This window comes from Silurus aristotelis, assembly GCF_946808225.1.
Source record: "Silurus aristotelis genome assembly, chromosome: 25".
NCBI classification, from domain to species: Eukaryota; Metazoa; Chordata; class Actinopteri; order Siluriformes; family Siluridae; genus Silurus; species Silurus aristotelis.
In genome coordinates, this window is record NC_139598.1 from 11,016,719 (window position 1) to 11,036,687 (window position 19,969).

The window sequence follows — 19,969 nt, forward strand, 5'->3', positions numbered from 1 at the left end:
CAGACTGTTTTCTGTCTTTGATTTAGTAGGAAGCCACTAACATATTTGGTTGAGGTGGTGCACAGCAGTTGTAATCCGTTGGCAGGATCAGCAGTGGGTTTAGGTCCGTCAGAATTCACACATGTAACGTTAGCCGGCTAACACTGTATTCATTTGTTTTGGATTTTTGCTGGAGCCGTGAGATTAGTCAATGAGCTATTGTCCCAGAATGTTCATGAAATTCTACAATGAAACACTAGTAAAGAGGATAGTGGGATTAACGCACTTCCACCACAGGAGGAGGAGGAGGCTCATCACTGCTTCTTTTCCTTTACCATCCATCCAACCAGCCATTCAGGCTTCAAAGCATTACCAAAAGGCCTGAGACAATCGTCTTGGTGTGTTCTCATAATCCTGCCTCCCACTGGTGCATTCCCAGATTTTCTCATTCGTCCTTTAGCACCCCGAGAGCTTTGCAGATTCTTCCTCACTATCACACTCTGCTACAAGCACATTAATGAACATGCAAAACATCATTAGCCAAATAGACATAGTCCAGTGTGCAAGGAATCCTGAAGAAATCCCTCTTGGGAGAAGTCACTTGTGCACAACTGGTTTACTTTAGGTGGCGAACTGCACATTTTGACTGTATTCAGACATGCTTACGGGAGAAACTAAAGGTCCATTAAGCACAATGCGTTTGTTCTGAAGAATAAATCAAAGTTAAATTCTTTATGTATACATGACGGATAACTATCTTGGGATAAATATTAGCTATGGACTAGTGCTTCCCACATTCAAAACATGTGCATATATAGATGAATTTGTGTGTGCTGTGTAGTAATGTTCTGCATTAGCAAGGCCTGATTAAATAAATAGTTAATGAAATCACCAAAGTTCTACTTCTTTTTACAGGCATAAGTTAAGCATTTGTTCTTTCTTTAACCAATATAAATGTGTGTACATTTAAATACATTTCAGACATTTAAATGCATGTTTCTTACCAGGCAAATCTATGACTGTTGATGCTTCTTCATTCAGCATCCGAGATATTTTCTCATATAGACCTTTTTCGTCCTCATGCATGAATTCTGACACATAATGTAAAATATGAATAAATGAATAACAATTTCATTGTATTGCCACACATATCAATCAACATCACCTGTGCTGCAGAGCCAAAATGAAAACTATGCAACGATTTTCTAACAAAGTGACACTAATTCTTGACCTTAATTTACATTCATTCATTATACCTCAAAGCTAATAGTAACAGACATGTAGGTCGTTCTGTAAGGCTTTTTAAGGCAAGAAAATATGTGCAGAATTTTACATTACACTGTACCCACCTAAGGAACAAGATTGTCAAAGGTGATACTGTTTGGTAGGATTCAAGGATATTACAGAAAAGTGGTGTCCAAAAAGATACAGTCAGAATGGCTTTTCTGTTAATAGGCAGATTTCATTATAACATGCATATTACTTCAATCCCAAGAGCATGTCTTTAATAGGCAAATGGGGGAGATCTATCACTGTACCAAGGAGGTTCCCCACTGTCATTTAGAGTATGTTAAAGTAAATGGTGAAGCACTGAAAATGGAAGCAACCAATGATACGTGACCTTCAGCAATGACGGCCACTGCATTGGACTATCTTGCTGGTCTTTGGTTAAAAAGTATTTACATAGACCATTCCACCAAGTACAGCGGCTGGCCAAGAGTGAACTTGCTCACCCTGCTTTAATGAACTGAGGCAGCCCATTACAAGCAAAAATGGCATACTTAATTCCAGCTCATCTCCCACTCCAACCATGGACATCCCACGCTGCCTCGGGTCAGCCCCCACTGTCGCCCATGGGTCAAAGTAATTTCGAGCACCTTCAGTTCCTGTGGAAAGTACAGATGGACGTCAAAAGAGAAAAGAGAGCAAAAGTGAGTGAGTGAGAGCTACAATAAGAGAGAGTGAGTGAGAGAGAAAGAGAGAGTGTGAGTGAGAGAGAAATGTGGTGTGTGTGTGTGTGTGTGTGTGTGTGTGTGTGTGTGTGTGTGTGTGTGTGTGTGTGTGTGTAAAAGGGGTTGATAGGTGGCAGGTTGGTTGAGGTTAGTGATTATTAGAAGCATATGAAGCGAAGATGTTAATTTTTAAAAGCCCACACCAGCCAGCCTGATAGGGCTTCTCTTAGCCTCTGTTTCCCAGAAGTGAATGCCACCAGGGTCCACCGCTGCTCTGGGGCCTAATTAGCATGCTAGGAAAAGGTCAGCCCAGGCAATCTCTTAAACACAACCTGCCATATGTTACCTGTGTTCAAACGAACTAATGAGAAACGTGTAAGAGCAAAGAGGCTATAATTTCAAAGACAATATCCTAACTCTAAGGGTCATCGGCCAGAGCTTGAGAGGAAGAGAGAGAAGGGAGAAAGTGGGCAAAGAGTAAGCAAAGTAAGAGCAAGAGAGCAAAATCCATGTCCCATTACATTTTTATTAGCAATCAGTGACCTATGAGCATCAAAGCTGTGTTAATGGGAATCCAGCAGCTGGAGGGAGTATTCTCTTAACCAAGTACACCCAGCCACACTACTTAAATTCATAGGGTTCGACTGCGATATTTAGACGAGTTACTATTTGCTGTTTGTTTACTGAATAGCCATTGTTACGGTATCATAAAGATAACTTTCTGTGGACAGAAAAAAGTTTTCTTTGTTAATTCTGGGGTTATTATTTTTGTGTAAGATGTTAAAGATGTTTACATAATGCTGTCTTTAAGGAAATGTCATAAATTGTAATTTTGATTTCCACATTTGATACAATTCTTAAATGTTTTCTATGGGCACCATTTGGTTAAATGGAACACCTTAATTAAAGACACTGGCAATGTAACACGACATCTAAAAACCCTTATTTTTTATTTTTTTTTGCACTCAGTGCCGTATGTGTGTAAAATGTTATCTATTATTTACAGTTGGCAGATGAAAGAATAAATAACTTAAATATTAAAAATTTATATTAAATATTGAATAACTTAACTGCAGCTAAATAACTTGAATATTAATAACTTAACCACATTTAAAAATTTGCGTGTTAGTCAAAAATACTTTATAAAAATCAGTATGGCTGACATCTTTATAGATATGTATAAAATATCTTCATTTACCACACTGATCAGGCACAACATTATGACTGGTTAAGTGAGTACATGGTGATTATCTATTTACCATGGCACATGTTAGTTTGTGGAATGTATTAGGCTGCAGAAAAAATGGGCAAGAGTAAGGATTTCAGCGAGTTTGACAAGGATCAAATTGTGATCACCAGGCGACTGGGTCAGAGCATCTCCAAAACTGCAGCTCTTGTGGTGTGTTCCACTCAGTATCTATCCAAAGTGGTTCAAAGAAGGAACAGTGGTGAACCGGGGACAGGGTCATGGGCTACATGTTAAAAGGGCTAATGTACATGGGGAGTGAAGGCTGGTCTGTGTGGTTCAATCTAACAGACTAGCTCCTGTAGCTCAAACTGCTGAAGTTAATACTGCTAATGCTCGACGGGTCCTGACTCTTTCAGCAACTAAAAGGAAGACCAAAACAATATTAGACAGGTGGTCATGATGTTATGCCTGACCGGTGACCATAATGTTATGCCTGTTAGTGTATATTAGAAATAAGAGTTTGTATAGCATGAAGTGTACAACAGTGCATGTGTATTTTAAAAAGTAAAACAAATCAGACTGCGTCAGATATATATGGTTGAAATTACAATAAAAGCTTCTTGACTTCTTGATTTAGTGAGTTCCACTTGCATGATCTATTATGTCTTGCTCTTTGAATGCACTATGTGCTCTCAATAACAAACTGAAATTGCTGAAATTCACAAGTATAATTACACTATTGTAAATTGACATTTCTTAACAGACTAGCATTTAGCAGCACTAGTTTAGTTACCAGTAAACAGTAAAAGTAAACAAAAACCTCAATAATTCAACTGCAAAGCCAAAATGCATAGCCTTTGAGTAATGCTGCTTTCAACTAAATTAACTAGCGAAATCTTTGGCCTCACTTCTAAAGTTAACTTGCTAGATACAACAGGTCAAGTTACTTGCTGGTGAGCTTGAACATTACGAATATTAAGATAATAATTTTAAGAAATTAATTTTAAAATGATTGTCTGAAATGTGGCTTGGTGCTACATTCTCCCCCTCTGCTAACTCCCTGACAATCCAATTAATTACTTAAGTATTGTTATGTTTGCAAGAATGTTCAATAGGAAGTAAAGCAGAAAATCAACATCTTTCAGATCCTGAAACAGAGAGATATACATTTGATGGTAAAATATATGTCATGCTAATATAGCTAGCTATCACTGCATTGAATTGCAATTCCTGCATGTAATACTGTATGGCTAGATGTAATAAATGTGCTTATATGGAGAACAACTTTAAAACATTTAGCAGGGGATTAACTATGGGATGTTGATATTATTGATAGTTTTGTATTAAGGCTTATATCATAAATAGTGCTCACCACTGACTATGCTGTTTTGTCAACGCAAGAATGTTAATTTTGCTGCAGTACTGAAATACAATTTTCACAGTTAAAGCTTTTTGTTGAGGCTACAGAGAAAACTGTCACAGCAAAGAGGATCTTATGTGTGTGAATCTCTGGCTTTGACACACAACACATTGCCAAAAAACAGCAATAATATTCACTGTATCTATATTATAGAATTTAAAACGTATAAGCAAATTCCTGCATTTCACTAATTTAACTACACTATTTCCACACAATTTTTTGTGACTTAAAGATTTTCTTTCAATAATGATGAAGGTTAGGGTTAAAAAAGTTTCCATTGAAGTCATGTTGCCAGGTTCCTGGTATAATAGCCACATGTAAACTGCGATTTAGAAATGGACAGTACAGTTAACCCGTTCTCTTCAGAAGAATGGAGAAAAAAAATGTTTTTATACACAACCATGTCTCTTGCGCAGTTTTTTACGTATAGTTGGAATGGAAACTTTATTTGAATCTTCAACAAATGTTACCATTAAAATGTAAAAAATAAAAAAAGAAATTTTAAGTTTAGAATGACTAATTTGGTATTTTTATTTAATAAAATTTGTTTAATATTAATTCATCGATTTGAATAACGTATCACATAAAATTGCACCTAGTGTATACACATGCAAGAAAAAAGACAAGTTTATCCCAACTTATATCTGCTTTTAGAAATGGAACTACTTGTTGAGGCAGGCTAGCTGAGGAATGTGGGCTTGTGGACGTAAGGAAGGGAGGCAGGGCAAGTCTTTGTCACTGTCTTTGAATGTAATGAAGAGTGAAGCTTCACCTCTTGTAGTGGCAAGGGCTTCCAGCTTCATTTGCTGTTGGTGAGCGGCAAGAGTGCTATCCTGCCCGTCATCTCCTATTTCTCTCCCCCCATCCCTCTGTCTGCCACAGCTCTGTTCATCCTCCTCCTCTCCACTCAGGAACACAGGATTTACAATGCCCTTCATCATCCCCTTCTCCTCTTCCTCCTGCTTCTTTTCTTTAGCTGGGGAGGTAAAAAGAAAAAGAGAGGAGGTCAAGACAGTGCATTTCTACCCCAAAGTGCATTCAATATAGTGGAGCTTCTTTCCCAGCTGAAACATTCATGTGCAGCCTCGAGACTGTAACTGAAGAACAATTAGGTTAAAATTGACCCCAAAATCATGCAGGGAATGAGTGGTAGGGGAAAAAGAGAAAAAGAAAAGCAGAAGAAAATGAAGATGGGGATGAAGGAGAAAAAGAAGAGGAAATGATTAAAATAATTACAAATTGTGCCCTGACAAGCAAGAGCAAAATTTAGCCCAGAGCCATTTGTCTTTAATTAGTTAATTAATCCTTACACAAATTATGAGCAATAACTCATCATACGGAGCTCACCCATCAGAAATTCAGCCGACTTAGATTTCTTCTGCTTAGCTTGCTTCAGAGCCTTCTGCTCCAACTTCTGGAGGGAAATTGTTAAATGAATAAATTAGTTGCAGAATGAAGATCATCATTTATGATCCGCAACTAACACAGTATTTTAAATATGGAACGACACTGAAATGACATTTAATTTACATCGCTGCTAAAGGGGTCAAGCACTAATTGAACAACAGGGGTGGAAAAAATTTAATCATAAACAGATAAGAAAAGTTGACACGAATGCCTAATGAAGGTCACATTAAAATACTTCCTCCTTTTACAACCACAGCCCCCACTAAAACTCAATGCCACATTTTCCCTCCCATAAAATAAGCTTTTCATACTATGCAAAAATGCTGATATGTTTTGTGAATATGAATATGCAAATCAGCACAAACACATTGCACATAGCATGTAAGGTGAGCACACATATCCCTCTACCACTCACACACACACACACACACACACACACACACACACACACACACACACACACACACACACACATGCATGTACATTAAAAAATGAAAATGAAAATATCACAAATGACGAATTATTTTAATTAGATAAATAACAATTTGTTAAAAAGCATAACAACACTGATATGGTATCAGTGCAGTAGTTAAAGCCTTTTATGTGTAACAGCAACCCAACTGCATAGATCAGAGTGAAAAACAGTTGTTGCAGGAGCAGGCTGCTTGCATGTACACAATATAAAACATGATTTCAAAAATGAAGGATCAGGCTGGGTAAGAGGAAGATGTTTTTCATTCTAGATGACAGTGCAATTAAAGCAGCGAGAAGACACATTCCAATCTGGAGAGAAGAGTTTAGCGAATCTGTTTTTACATCCAACAAGCCCTAAAGCCAGACATTCATTTGCACCACTGAGATTAATGCTCATCTAATTGTAACTTATTTAAAAACCATTTTCTTTTTTTCATTTTCTCACCACTGCCTTCAAATCAATTTCTCCAGATTGTTACACTGACCAAAAAAAGAATCTCAATTGTGTCAATTATGCGTTAAGAAAATTATTATTATTACTGTTATTATATTATTAATATTATTATTATTATGGTCATTGTTATTAATAACAATAATAAAAATAATCTATATTTAAAATGAACCATACCTAGAACACAATTCTAATTGTTGCTGCCAAGTCAGAACTGTAAATTAAAGCTAACAGCTGATATAATAATAGTAAATACATAAACATAAATAACATAATAAAATACTTATTAAATAAGTGTAAATATAAATTTTTGTTGTTGTTTTTTGATACCTTTTTGAGGATTTTTCCAAATAATAGTGCACCCTGTATAAGAAAATGAATGGACTTGTCTTTGTCACATTCAGTTTTGGCAGGAAATGAAATTGCACAGTGTGTTTCCTCTATATTTCTGTAACTTTCTGCTTTATGCACACACACACACACGGTCTTCATACACCGATGTAATTAAGTTTAAATTAGCTCAATGTGGGCAGATAACCTTTTACATCTCAAATCAGTATATTTTGCCCTTAAAACTCAAAAGAGGGTGACAAAATATAACAGAAATCAAGATTAATTATTGTACAAAATATTTTATTGTCATCCAACATAGGCATTATACATGAGATACTATACTGACCACAATTTGCATTGCAACAATTCAACTGAATAATTATACTAGCAGGTTTATTTTATGACCACTGTTCACATTTTATCACATTTCAAATTTATCTTGCTTCATGAATGGCACTTCAGAGAAAAAAATATCTCTGACTGAAATGTAGTCAGGAAAAAGTCATTTTAGGCTTTCTAGCTGGAAAATCTGGAATGCTGCACATAATCTTTTAATTTGACTTCCTAAATAAGCATTGTCTTTTTTCCCCTTTAGGTATGGTGTGTCAAAACAGAAATCATTCAAGGACAAAGAATACATCTGTGTGATATCTGAATAAACACACTAGACTATGATCAAAAACCGTAATAATCAGTATTCAAGTGGTTGGGCATGCTGCCAAACTTTGGTTCCGAATCACTGCTTAACTGTTACAATATTCTAAATATCATAACAGCCCAGATCCTTTTTGACACACTATTCCAACAGAGATAAATAGATTTAAATTCCTGCATTGGTCTAGTGACTTCTGCCAAGCAAATGCTACATAACAACACAATGCTAAAGTACAGGCCTCCAACCAACTTTGGGAAAAAAAACTTGGCTAGATTAAGATGACGTCCGCAGACATTCAGTATGTGGTTTAAAGCCCTTTGAAAAGCATGCCCTTTTCCCTAGAGCACTAAACATGAAGCTGCTAGTTCAGTTTAGAATAAGGAGGATATAGGGAAGGAAAAACATTCTGTAACTAAGTGGTGACAAGTAAAATGTATGCAGTTTTTAAAGGAATTTGATCGTTGTCAAGAGAATTTGGGCACAACAGCAGCTTGTTCAGTTCAGGTTGTAATCAAATAGGTGGTGGTGCTGGGATAGGTACAGATAGACAGGCACAGGGCTGGTGGGCATAGACCAGCTCCGCAGTGAATTTTGCATACTGTACGGATCAGCGCCCAGTTCAGATGAGTCACATTGAATCTGCCATCAACCAACTGTGCTTCATGAAACCGTCGAATCTCATTTATGTCTGAGTATTTGCCTCGGCCCAGCTGCAATAAACAAGCTCTGCACTCCCAAGCTCTGTTTGAACCTCTCCTTCTTTCTCTGTTTATCTCTCATTGATCTACTAATGCATAGAATAGTGGGCACTTTCTATGAAATCACCCCAACCTAAAACATAATTGTTGTAAGCCTGTTTCTCTCATGTATTAAAATAAGACCAAACATGCCTACTCAATTATCATACACACAAACTCTCTCTCTCTCTCTCTCTCTCTCTCTCTCTCTCTCTCTCTCTCTCTCTCTCTCTCTCTCTCTCTCTCTCTCTCTGTCTGTCTGTCTGTCTGTCTGTCTGTCTGTTTCTCTCTCTCTCTCTCTCTCTCTCTCTCTCTCTCTCTCTCTCTGTCTGTCTGTCTGTCTGTCTGTCTGTCTGTCTGTCTGTCTGTCTCTCTGTCTTTCTCTCTCTCGCTCCCTTTTGCCTCACACACACACACACACACACACACACACACACACACACACACACACACACATGCATAGGATAAGACATTGGTTGTGCTGCTGCCATATTCTTTAATTTATGATACAATTAGAATATTATTAATTACAAAAAATAAACAGTAATAACAGTTTATAATTTTAAGTGGTTACTATCATTTCTGGCATTCCTTATTAGCGAGATTAATATTAGGTGTAATTCAGCAAAAAGCAGTAATAGAATAGAATAGAATAGAATAGAATAGAATAGAATAGAATAGAATAGAATAGAATAGAATAGAATAGAGTTTTTTAGGGTTTCAACGTGATTTTAGAGATTACTTTTTTATGCAACCAATTACTACTGGTTTATTCAATATATTTTTTAGGACATCCATCTTTCAAATAAGACCAACTAATTGCTATGAAGCTAGCAGCTCTTTGCTGAACAACAGCAGTGTGAGTTGCCAAAGACAGGAAAACATAATTAGTATTCAGGCTTAATTAATCTACATTAGCCCTTTTAAGAGAATTAGTCAATTATTTGTGCATGTGTGCCACTTTGATGCAAACAGATTAAAGTGTCAACAAAAAAATTGGCACTTTTTATGTTTTAATGTACAATTTTCACTATTTTACTGAAGTATAAATAATAAACTTCATATGCAAATTCTGTTCCTTTGATATGAGCCTTGTTATCTAGAAAACATAACAAAATGGTCAATTAAAGTATACAAAAAGGTGCTCTAGAAACATCATGTGTGGAAAATATATTGCCAGTGGGATTGGTGTACAATGAAGAACATAATTATGATGTTCTTTTGTGCTTAAATCAAACACATGAAATATCTATCTAAGCTTTGCTGGATCATGAGAAATGTGCCAAAATATTGAAAAGGCTTTTTGTTCTACTAAAGGGCGTCACAGTACTTCTGTTCTCTTCCATTCCCCATTGACCTCTCACAGGCCACCACTTTAGACGATAAATGTCATTGGTGATCCTGCCTCACTACTATAACATAAAAATATGAGGTAGAGGTCTGACCTCAGCTGAGAAAAGGGATACATACAGCACCAAATCTATCCATTGTTTCAGACTTTGAGACCTCTTCACCAAGGTCACTGACATTCTTGATCTTGGATGTGGGAGAGGGGTGATTGCAGCAAGTTCTTGCCTGAATCTTTCTTGTTGAGCTTCACTTATCAGGACTGTAATTCAAATTCAGCAAGGATTGCAAAATCCCGCAGAGGTTGTACCCTGTAAGTCCAACTATACTATTTTACACAAGCACACACTATTACAATTGTGAATCAGATTCACACCAATGGGTCATATGCTTTCTGAGGTTAAGGGTCCCTAAGAATGCCAGTGGCCAGATTGTTATTGGCAGAGTTGGGCAGAAGACCCCTCGCAATTTTGCACCCTCTCCCACCATAGTTCATGTACTGATCTCAGTTCAGCAAGAACAGAATTTGACTGCTGTTCATGAATAATGAACTCCTTCACATAAAGAAGAAGCATGCAGTGTTTTACTCTGATAGTGCTTTTTCATCTGATCGAGATTCAAAGATGTTTTGAGTTTATGATTTTATATGTATATGTATATATACACACACACACACACACACACACACACACACACACAGTTCTGTACAAAGGTTTCTTTTTTTTATTAACAAAATAAAAGAGAAATTCTAACAAAACTAACATTTGATGTGACAACCCTTTGCCTGCAAAACACCATTAATTCTTCTAGTTACATTTGCAATTATAGGTACAGTTTTGATTAGGCAGCTAGGTTGTTACAAACATCTTGGAGGATCTTTGGTGCTAATACTTCCAGGATTCCTTGTTCTTCTCTAGGCTAAAGATAGTTATTAATGACTTTGACTGTTTGTTTGGGGTTGTTGTCCTTCTGCAGAATAAATGTGTGGCCAATCAGATGCATCCTTTGATGGTATTGCATCCATTCATACAAATGCAGTGGTGGACAAAGTAAACGTAATTACTGTATTTAAGTAGTTTTTTCACGTATATGTACTTTACTGAAGTATTTCCATTTGGAAAGACTTTAACTTTAACTTTACTGTAAACCAAATAACATTTTACAAAATCAGTCGTTACTTTTTCTTCTATTTTTAGCTGCTCCGATTAGGAACCCTGGTAGCCAGGGAGACAGCGTCATGCCACAGACCTGTCTCTCTGGGCCATCAAGGAGACCACCAGAGAGCGGTCTATGCACCACTGGTGACCATCGAGAGGCACTTGTGGCTGACCCTTTCTGATCTCAATGACAGACACAGGGTTTATCTCCTGGATGCCCCATTTGTGCCAACTGGCCTGTTTGACGATAGGTTCCAGGAGACCAAGAGGCAGGACGGTGTACACTCAGGAGATCATCATGTTAACCATGCCACTCTCGGTGTTTCAGGGCACAGTGACTGCCTCCCTCAGCTTTGTAGAGACCATTCTCCAGTCCAGAGCTCCCTCCATGAGGAGGTTGTATACCTCAAAATGGAACCTGTTCACTATATGGTGTGAGAACCAACAGTAAGATCCAGTTAACTGCCTTGGCTCAGTGCTGGAATTCCTTCAGAAACAGTTCGCCAACGGGTTGTATCCTTCCACCCTACAGGCTTATGTGTCTGCTATTGTGGCACATCATGCTCCGCTTGCTGAGCAGTCGCTAGGGAAAAACCCGTTAGTGAAAGGTTTCCTCCGTGGTACCTGGAGCCTGAGGCCTTAGGTGTGACCAAAAGTGCCTTTGTGAGATCTGGCTGTAGTTTTGGAGGCCCTGTCCTAGCCTCCCTTCGAGCCTTTGCATGAGGCACCCTTAAGGTGCCCTTTGTTGACCCACGACCAGTCCAGGCATTTTTTCCATCTCTCTTTTGTGCCATCGACCAGGAGAAGCCTAATCGGGCACTGGACACATAAACATCCACAGCTGTTCATCTATTATGGTTCGCGGTGTGCGGACAAGCAGATCCTAAGCAGGTGAATTGTGTATGCTATCTCAAAAATATGTAACATTTAAAGAAAATAAGTTTAGTCTTGCACAAACTTGTGTAAGTGCTGGTACTCACTCCGTACCATTAATACGATTTGTAGTCCATTGGAAAACTCATATCTTGTTCTCCGCATGCGCGAAATCTCACTACTTCTGTTTTTACAACAGTCTCGCTACATGGATTCTTTAGCGTTCGCTTCAAGAATTTCTTTTAAAGGAGAAAAACCTGACAATTCCTTATATCGAGGGAGTGAATTAATGGAATGAAGAAATTAAGATATTTGTAAAAGTATGCTGAAATAAGTAAAACAGTTAAGTATAACATTCTTTAGACAATTATCTGTAATACTCAAATGAAGTCTAATAAATGTAAACTGTTTTTCATTTATTTTTATATGTTTTATTTAAAGCAATTTATTTAGCCATTTTGACTATGTCTGATTATTGGGGGGCAGTTTGGCTATGTCTGATTATTAGGGGGGCAGTTCGGCTATGTCTGATTATAGGGGGAGATATACTTGTTCCACTCAGTGTTTATTGTGATTACGGCCCTGGTTTGATGTAGTTTTTAAAAGCTGTTAGGTCAGTCTCTGAGAAAACACTGCTTACACGCATAATAAAGCTGTTGCCTTTCTTGCACTTGAGGCCAAAGTGGACACTTAAATATGGCCAGGGAAAAATATTTTCTTCAAATTCAACTTTAGAAGAATGTGGCAGGTATGGCTTTCAGCTGCAACACTGCTGTCTGGCCTGTCTGTCTTCACTTTCCTGTGATTTAGTGCAGTAGTTTCCGGAGAGCAATTTTTATCCTTGCATTTATTTGTTTATTTTTTTATAAAAAAGGGATTTTTTTTTTACAAAAAATTACTTAAATAATTTTTAGGTTATAATTTTACTTACATTTTTTTTAAGTAAAATGTTTTAATTTAGTTCATAATTTTTACTTAAATGTAAAATTACAGATGTAAATAAATAAAAGTACACAAAAATTATTCTTAATGTCCACCTCTTTTCATGACAAACAATTTAAGGTATTGGTTTTGCCTCCTCTCTATTCAATAAAGCATCCGTGTGATGTCCAGTGAGGTCTCACCTCACAACTTATAGGACTTGAAGGATCTGCTCCTAACTTCTTAGTGACTTACCACAACACACCATCTGAGGTCTTGTAAAGTTCATGCCACGATTGTTCAGAACTCTTTTGTTGGGACAAAGGTGACCAACACGATATTTTAGGCATAAAGGCATATGATTTTGATATTAAATTTAAACACCAGAGGTGCCAATCTGCAGCAGAATCCACAGATAGTATGTCATGAAAATTACATGACAGTATATGAGTGTATTTAACTGAGTAACAAAAATTCTAATTCAATAATTTAATGTAACTGGCTTTTCATCAACTGTGCATATCAGCTGAAAGATCTGTCTAAAAGACCAACTATACAGTTTGTCCCTCAAACAAACCACAATAAAGCTACTTTATTCAACCCAATTCAAAATAGAGTCGACCTGTTTGCAAACTGTCATGCAACATATACTGTACAGACATGTTCCTGAAAAAATCCAAAGGTTTTTGGAGAACACACATATACAATCAACATCAGAGAGGCCAAGGAGCTATCAAGAAGCTCTGGAACCTTTTCAGAAAACTGGTGATTTTGTTTAGATTTATGATGTTCAGTCTCAGGAAGTACATTTCAGAGAGATAACAATACAAAATTGTTTTAAAAAATGTTTACATTGGTAAATACTTATTCATGGTAATGTATGTATATGTGTGTGAACCCAGCCATTATGGATGCACAAGCCAGTGCACTCTTAGTGCCAGTCCCAAGCCCGGGTAAATGGGGAGGGTTGCGTTAGGAAGGGCATCCAGCGTAAAACATGTGACAAATCAAATATGCGGATCACAAATATGAATTTCATACCGGATCGGTCGAGGCCCAGGTTAACAACGACCGCCACAGGTATCGTTAGCCGACAGGGTAAAAAATTGGGCTACTGTTGGCCGAAGGAGGAGAAGGAGAGGAGGAAGACGTCTACAGAGACGGCAGGGAAAGGAGCAGTGCAGGAGAGTGGAGGTTCGGGTTGGTACTTTAAATGTTGGTACTATGACGGGTAAAGGGAGAGAGGTAGCTGATATGATGGAGAGGAGAAAGGTAGATATGCTGTGTGTTCAGGAGACCAAGTGGAAAGGGAGTAAGGCCAGGAACATTGGAGGTGTATTTAAACTGTTTTATCATGGTGTGGATGGAAAGAGAAATGGTGTAGGGGTGATTCTGAAGGAAGAGTACAGTAAAAGTGTAGTGGAGGTGAAGAGAGTTTCTGATAGGGTGATGAATGTGAAGGTGGAAGTTGAAGGGATGATGGTAAATGTCAACAGTGCCTATGCTCCACAAGTGGGCTGTGAGAAGGAGGAGAAGGAAATATTCTGGTGTGAATTAGATGAAGTGGTAGATGGTGTACCTAGGAAAGAACGATTGGTGATTGGGGCAGACTTTAATGGGCATGTAGGTGAAGGGAACAGAGGTGATGAGGAGGTGATGGATAGGTATGGTTTTTAGGAGAGGAATGTGGAAGGGCAGATGGTGGTAGATTTTGCTAAAAGGATGGAAATGGCAGTGGTGAACACATTTTAGGAAGAAGGAGGATCATAGGGTGACGTATAAGAGTGGAGGAAAGTGCACACAGGTGGACTATGTGCTATGCAGGAGATGCAACCTGAAGGAGATTGGAGACTGTAAGGTGTTGGCAGGGGACAGTGTAGCTAGACAGCATCGGATGGTGGTCTGTAGGATGGTTTTGGAGGCAAAGAAGAAGAGGAGGAGAGTGAGGACTGAAAGAAGAATAAGATGGTGGAAACTGAAGGAGGAAGAGTGTAGTGTGAGGTTCAGGGAAGAGGTCAGACAGGAGCTCGGTGGTGTTAAAGAGGTGTTGGATGATTGGGCAACTACTGCAGGAGTGATGAGGGAGGCAGCTAGACAAGTACTTGGTGTGACATCTGAAAATAGAAAGCAAGACAAGGAGACGTGGTGGGGGAATGAGGAAGTGCAGGAGAGCATAAGGAGAAAGAGGTTGGCAAAACAGAAGTGGGATAGACAGAGTGATGAGAAAAGTAGGCAGGAGTACAAGGAGATGCGGCAGCAGGTTAAGAGGGATGTGGCGAAAGCCAAGGAAAAGGCATATGAGGAGCTGTATGAGAGGTTGGACACTAAGGAAGGAGAAAAGGATTTATACCGATTGGCCAGACAGAGGGACCGAGCTGGGAAGGATGTACTGCAAGTTAGAGCAGTAAAGAATGGAGAGGGAAATGTGTTGACTAGTGAGGAGAGTGTGTTGAGAAGGTGGAGGGAGTATTTTGAGCAGCTGATGAACAAGGAAAATGACAGAGAGAGAAGGTTGGATGGTGTGGAGATGGTGAAGCAGGAAGTGGATAGAATTAGTAAGGAGGAAGTGAGAGCAGCGATTAAGAGGATGAAGAGTGGAAAGTTGGTTGGACCAGATGACATACCGGTAGAAGCGTGGAGATGTTTAGGAGAGTTGGCAGTGGAGTTTTTGACCAGATTGTTTAACAGGATTTTGGAAGGTGAGAAGATGCCTGAGGAATGGAGAAGAAGTGTGCTGGTACCGATCTTTAAACATAAGGGAGATGTGCAGTCTTGCAGTAACTACAGGGGAATTAAATTGATCATTCACACCATGAAGTTATGGGAAAGAGTAGTGGAAGCCAGGCTGAGAGAAGAGGTGGCCATCTGTGAGCAACAGTATGGTTTCATGCCGAGGAAGAGCACCACAGATGCCTTATTTGCTTTGAGAATGTTGATGGAGAAGTATAGAGAAGGACAGAAGGAATTGCATTGTGTATTTGTGGATTTAGAGAAGGCATACGACAGGGTGCCGAGAGAGGAGTTGTGGTATTGTATGAGGAAGTCAGGTGTGTCAGAGAAGTATGTGAGGGTGGTGCAGGACATGTATGAGGACAGTGTGACGGCAGTGAAGTGTGCAGTAGGTACGACAGACTGGTTCAGGGTGAAGGTTGGACTGCATCAAGGATCGGCCCTGAGCCCCTTCCTGTTTGCAGTGGTGATGGACAGGTTGATGGACGAGGTCAGACAGTAGTCTCCCTGGACTATGATGTTTGCGGATGATATTGTGATTTGTTGTGAGAGTAGGGAGCAGGTTGAAAAGAGCCTGGAGAGGTGGAGATATGTGCTGGAGAGAAGGGGAATGAAACTCAGTAGGAGTAAGACCGAATACATGTGTGTGAATGAGAGGGAGGGCAGTGAAGTGGTGCGGTTGCAGGGAGAAGAGCTGGAGAAGGTGGAGGAATTCAGGTACCTGGGGTCAACAGTGCAAAGTAATGGAGAGTGTGTTAGAGAAGTGAAGAAAAGAGTGCAGGCAGGGTGGAGTGGGTGGAGAAGAGTGACAGGAGTGATTTGTGATAGAAGGGTTTCTGCAACAATGAAAGGGAAGTTTATAGGTCTGTGGTGAGACCTGCGATGTTGTATGGATTAGAAACAGTGGCATTGAGTAAAAGACAGGAGGTGGAGCTGGAGGTAGCAGAGCTGAACATGTTGAGGTTTTCGTTGGGAGTGACATGGATGGATAAGATTAAAATGAGTTTATTAGAGGGACAGCGCATGTAGGATGTTTTGGTGACAAGGTGAGGGAGGTGAGATTGAGATGGTTTGGACATGTGCAGAGGAGGGACATGAATTATATTGGTAGAAGAATGCTGAGGATGGAGCCACCAGGTAGGAGGAAAAGAGGAAGGCCAAGGAGGAGGTTCATGGATGTGGTGAGGGAAGACATGCAGGTAGTTGGTGTAAAAGAGGCAGATGTAGAGGATAGGGTGGTATGGAGACGGATGATCCGCTGTGGCGACCTCTAATGGGAGCAGCCGAAAGAAGAAGAAGAAGAAGAAGTATGTATATGTGTGTGAGTCAGAAGGGTTTAAAGCTAAAAAAAATAAAATAAAATAAACTATTTATACTTTTTTCTCAAAGAAAACAACAAAAAATTGAATACTACCAAGAAGGGGTGAGAGTACCACAAACAAATGTAGCTCTAAAACAATAATGTAGTGGAGACTTGGAAATGATGTACTGTCAATAAAATGCATAATGCTATATTTCACACTGGCACTGTTAAGTAAGCTCTTTCTCTTAACCTTTATGAGCTTCGCTATGTTTATAGTAGCATTATCTTGACAACAAATCTTGATGAGGAACAATGAAAGAGGCATTCATTTATTATCTAGGATAATAGATTATTTCCTGTCTATTCATTTCCGTCAAATTACGTTGCTCTATTGTAACTTCCTTAAGTTCCTGCTGAAACAGCAAAACAAACCCCAGGCTAAATGTGAAAGATTATCCCTTACCATGCAAGTTAGGGTGAAACTCTACACTTTTTCACACTAAACAGTTCTCCATTGGGTGTGATTGTAAAACATGTTAAGCTACTGAATCAACATTTTTCATTGATGGGGTGGAGAGTTGAGGATGGTAATGTGTGTTGCAACATGTTTTGGCCATTGTTTTTGATTAAATTCTGTAGTCACCAATCCACTGCCTCACAATAACAAACAATAAAACCACCAAATATCACTCTGCCACATATCACATGGACATCACAGCTATTCTAAGGAATTTCACTTAATTTCACAAAAAGGTTTAGTGCTAATAATACCAAAGGTAATGTGCATCTTATTGATCTAAAAGCTAACGGTTTGCTGATTCCTTTTTGCTCAGGTAAAAAGCAATAGGGCATAGATGATTTATATGTTTTCTCTATCCCAAAATATCTTAAGAAAATAAAGTGACAATGATTGGTACAGGGGCTTAAGGGACTGACTTCAACAAATGCAATTGCCTGTGCACAGCACTCAAACAGTCAGAATGTCTGAGACAGAATGTCAAGCCTGCCAAGCTTCAGCTTATAACTCTTATTCCACAATGCTTTATATGATGGCCTAATAGCGTTAACTAAAAACAGTAATATTTTTTGTGTTAAGTGTAAATGTTAGTGTCCCCTTGGGACAAAATGAAGAACAACATTTGTACAACAATAAACTTATTTTCGGTCTATGTTTCTTCATTATCACCTCGAACAGTGTACATTAAAATATTCACCAAAGTAACAAAATGGTTTGCATGTATATCCCTTGTTTATCTAATAATGTTTCATACAATTTATATACCCACTTTAAACCTGCCTTAAATTAAATTTGCATCCTCTTAACAGCTAAACAATTTTTTTTTCCTTTTGTAAATATTTCAAGGTAAATAGAAGTATATTTTCTTATTTTCTTCACTCAGAAACAATGTTGTGAAGTAATTTAACTGCATTACTTTATTATGTATGCAATTGGTATGGTAACCCAAACAGTAGTATAAATAATAATGCATAAGTAATAAAAATATGTTAAAAGTTGCTAAAGGGCAAAAAAGGCACACACACACACACACACACACACACACACACACACACACACACACACACACACACACACACACACATTTTAGCCATCACACAATTTCAATATAAAAAAAGACTACCAATTGAGTCAGGTTTGCTCAGCTGTTAATCCTGGCCGAGAGGGAGTTCTGTTTTCGTTCTCCATAAAAGATCTGCTCGCTGTTGTGGCAACTAAAATATTTGGCTGACATATTTGCCTTTTGTTACCTCTGCAGCAGAGCTGAAGGATGGAATTTCATAGCCACCACTACGGAGATCAGTTCACCTCGTTGCCTAAGCGAATATCCCCAGGCCTGCGAGTCCTGTGGCCGTTATTTCCGCAAGCAATTCCTGGATGTGAAGGATCCTAAACTTTTTTCCCTATATTTTCTAAAAACAATAAACAAACCGAGTAGCTATGACAACAGTCTGGAAAGATATCTATCATGCACACGCGCAAAGAAACTTAATGCGTGTGTGAGGGCTCATATGCCTGCATCTGCAATTCGAGCTGTAGGCATCCATTACACTTTCACATAAACTGCATTGTAGACTCGATAAACATAATGTTGGCTGCTGTGGTTATCTCATTTGCACCTTTGCAACTGTGTGCAGGTAAATGTTTGATCATCACGTTTTACTCATCACATTTACTCGTGTTACTGCAACGAGTAGTTTTTTGTGTATTTTTTTAAAGAAGTTTTTAAAATCTATAATTGTACTTTTAATCAAGAATGTTTTTTTTTACATATGCTTTGCTATATTTTAAATTATATTTGTAACTGAGTACAATAAATAAAGAAAAATAATGCAAGTTGAAAAAAATCGTGCACCAGATCTACTGCAGTTGCACAGTGCTTCAGACTGGGGAGTTCTGAGTTCTGAGTCATCGTACATCAGGCAGAAATGCAAGAACAGAGCAGAGAAAATCAAGATGTCAAATTGGGAGAAGAAAAACTTGAAATAGAGGAGGGAGCAAGACAGGGAAGTCAACTAATCACTCAGTTTTTCCAAAAAAAGATGATTTATGTTCCCTGTTTTGTGTTATGGTTCTAAAGCTAGCCTGAATAAAGCTATCTTAATGAACATAAAAAAGAAATTTTATCAGTTACTCACCCAGTGTTTATCCACTGGACGTTGAAACAGTATTTCCAATAATCTATATTTCCATGCAAACAAGATATGGTAATGGAACAGGATTAAGCTCCAGAAACGCTTATTATATTGATTTAATAATGAATCATTGGAGATGGTTCATTTCAATGAATTGGAGAAACTCTTTGATAAAATGATTTGTTCTCAAGTTCAAAACACTGATTTAATGATTGGGATTCTGTTTAAACTAATATCTGCATTTCTTTCTTGAGCTGCTGTTGTGTGAAACTTATTATTCCCTCTTATTATCTCATTATAACTTTGATTATAATAATCCAGACAGTGTTTCAGTTTTCTGTGTGTGAGAGAGACCATACAATGGTGTCAATTGCTTTACTGTACACAGT

At 38.4% G+C, this 19,969-nt stretch overlaps 1 protein-coding gene across 1 annotated transcript in view; it reads right to left on the minus strand.

Moving 5' to 3' along the window:
- Positions 1–18,802, minus strand: part of LOC310720115 (uncharacterized protein) — a gene marked incomplete at its 3' end in the record, with an annotated part of 40,458 nt that extends 21,656 nt beyond the window's left edge. The window contains exons 1-5 of the mRNA XM_083530460.1: positions 18,569–18,802; positions 5,888–5,954; positions 5,313–5,516; positions 1,761–1,865; positions 984–1,070 (exon numbers count right to left, since the gene is read on the minus strand). Coding sequence (XP_083386586.1) covers positions 984–1,070; positions 1,761–1,865; positions 5,313–5,516; positions 5,888–5,891 — 400 coding nt within the window. The 5' untranslated portion in view covers positions 5,892–5,954; positions 18,569–18,802. The remainder of the gene's footprint in view (positions 1–983; positions 1,071–1,760; positions 1,866–5,312; positions 5,517–5,887; positions 5,955–18,568) is intronic.
- Positions 18,803–19,969: the final 1,167 nt, after the last annotated feature.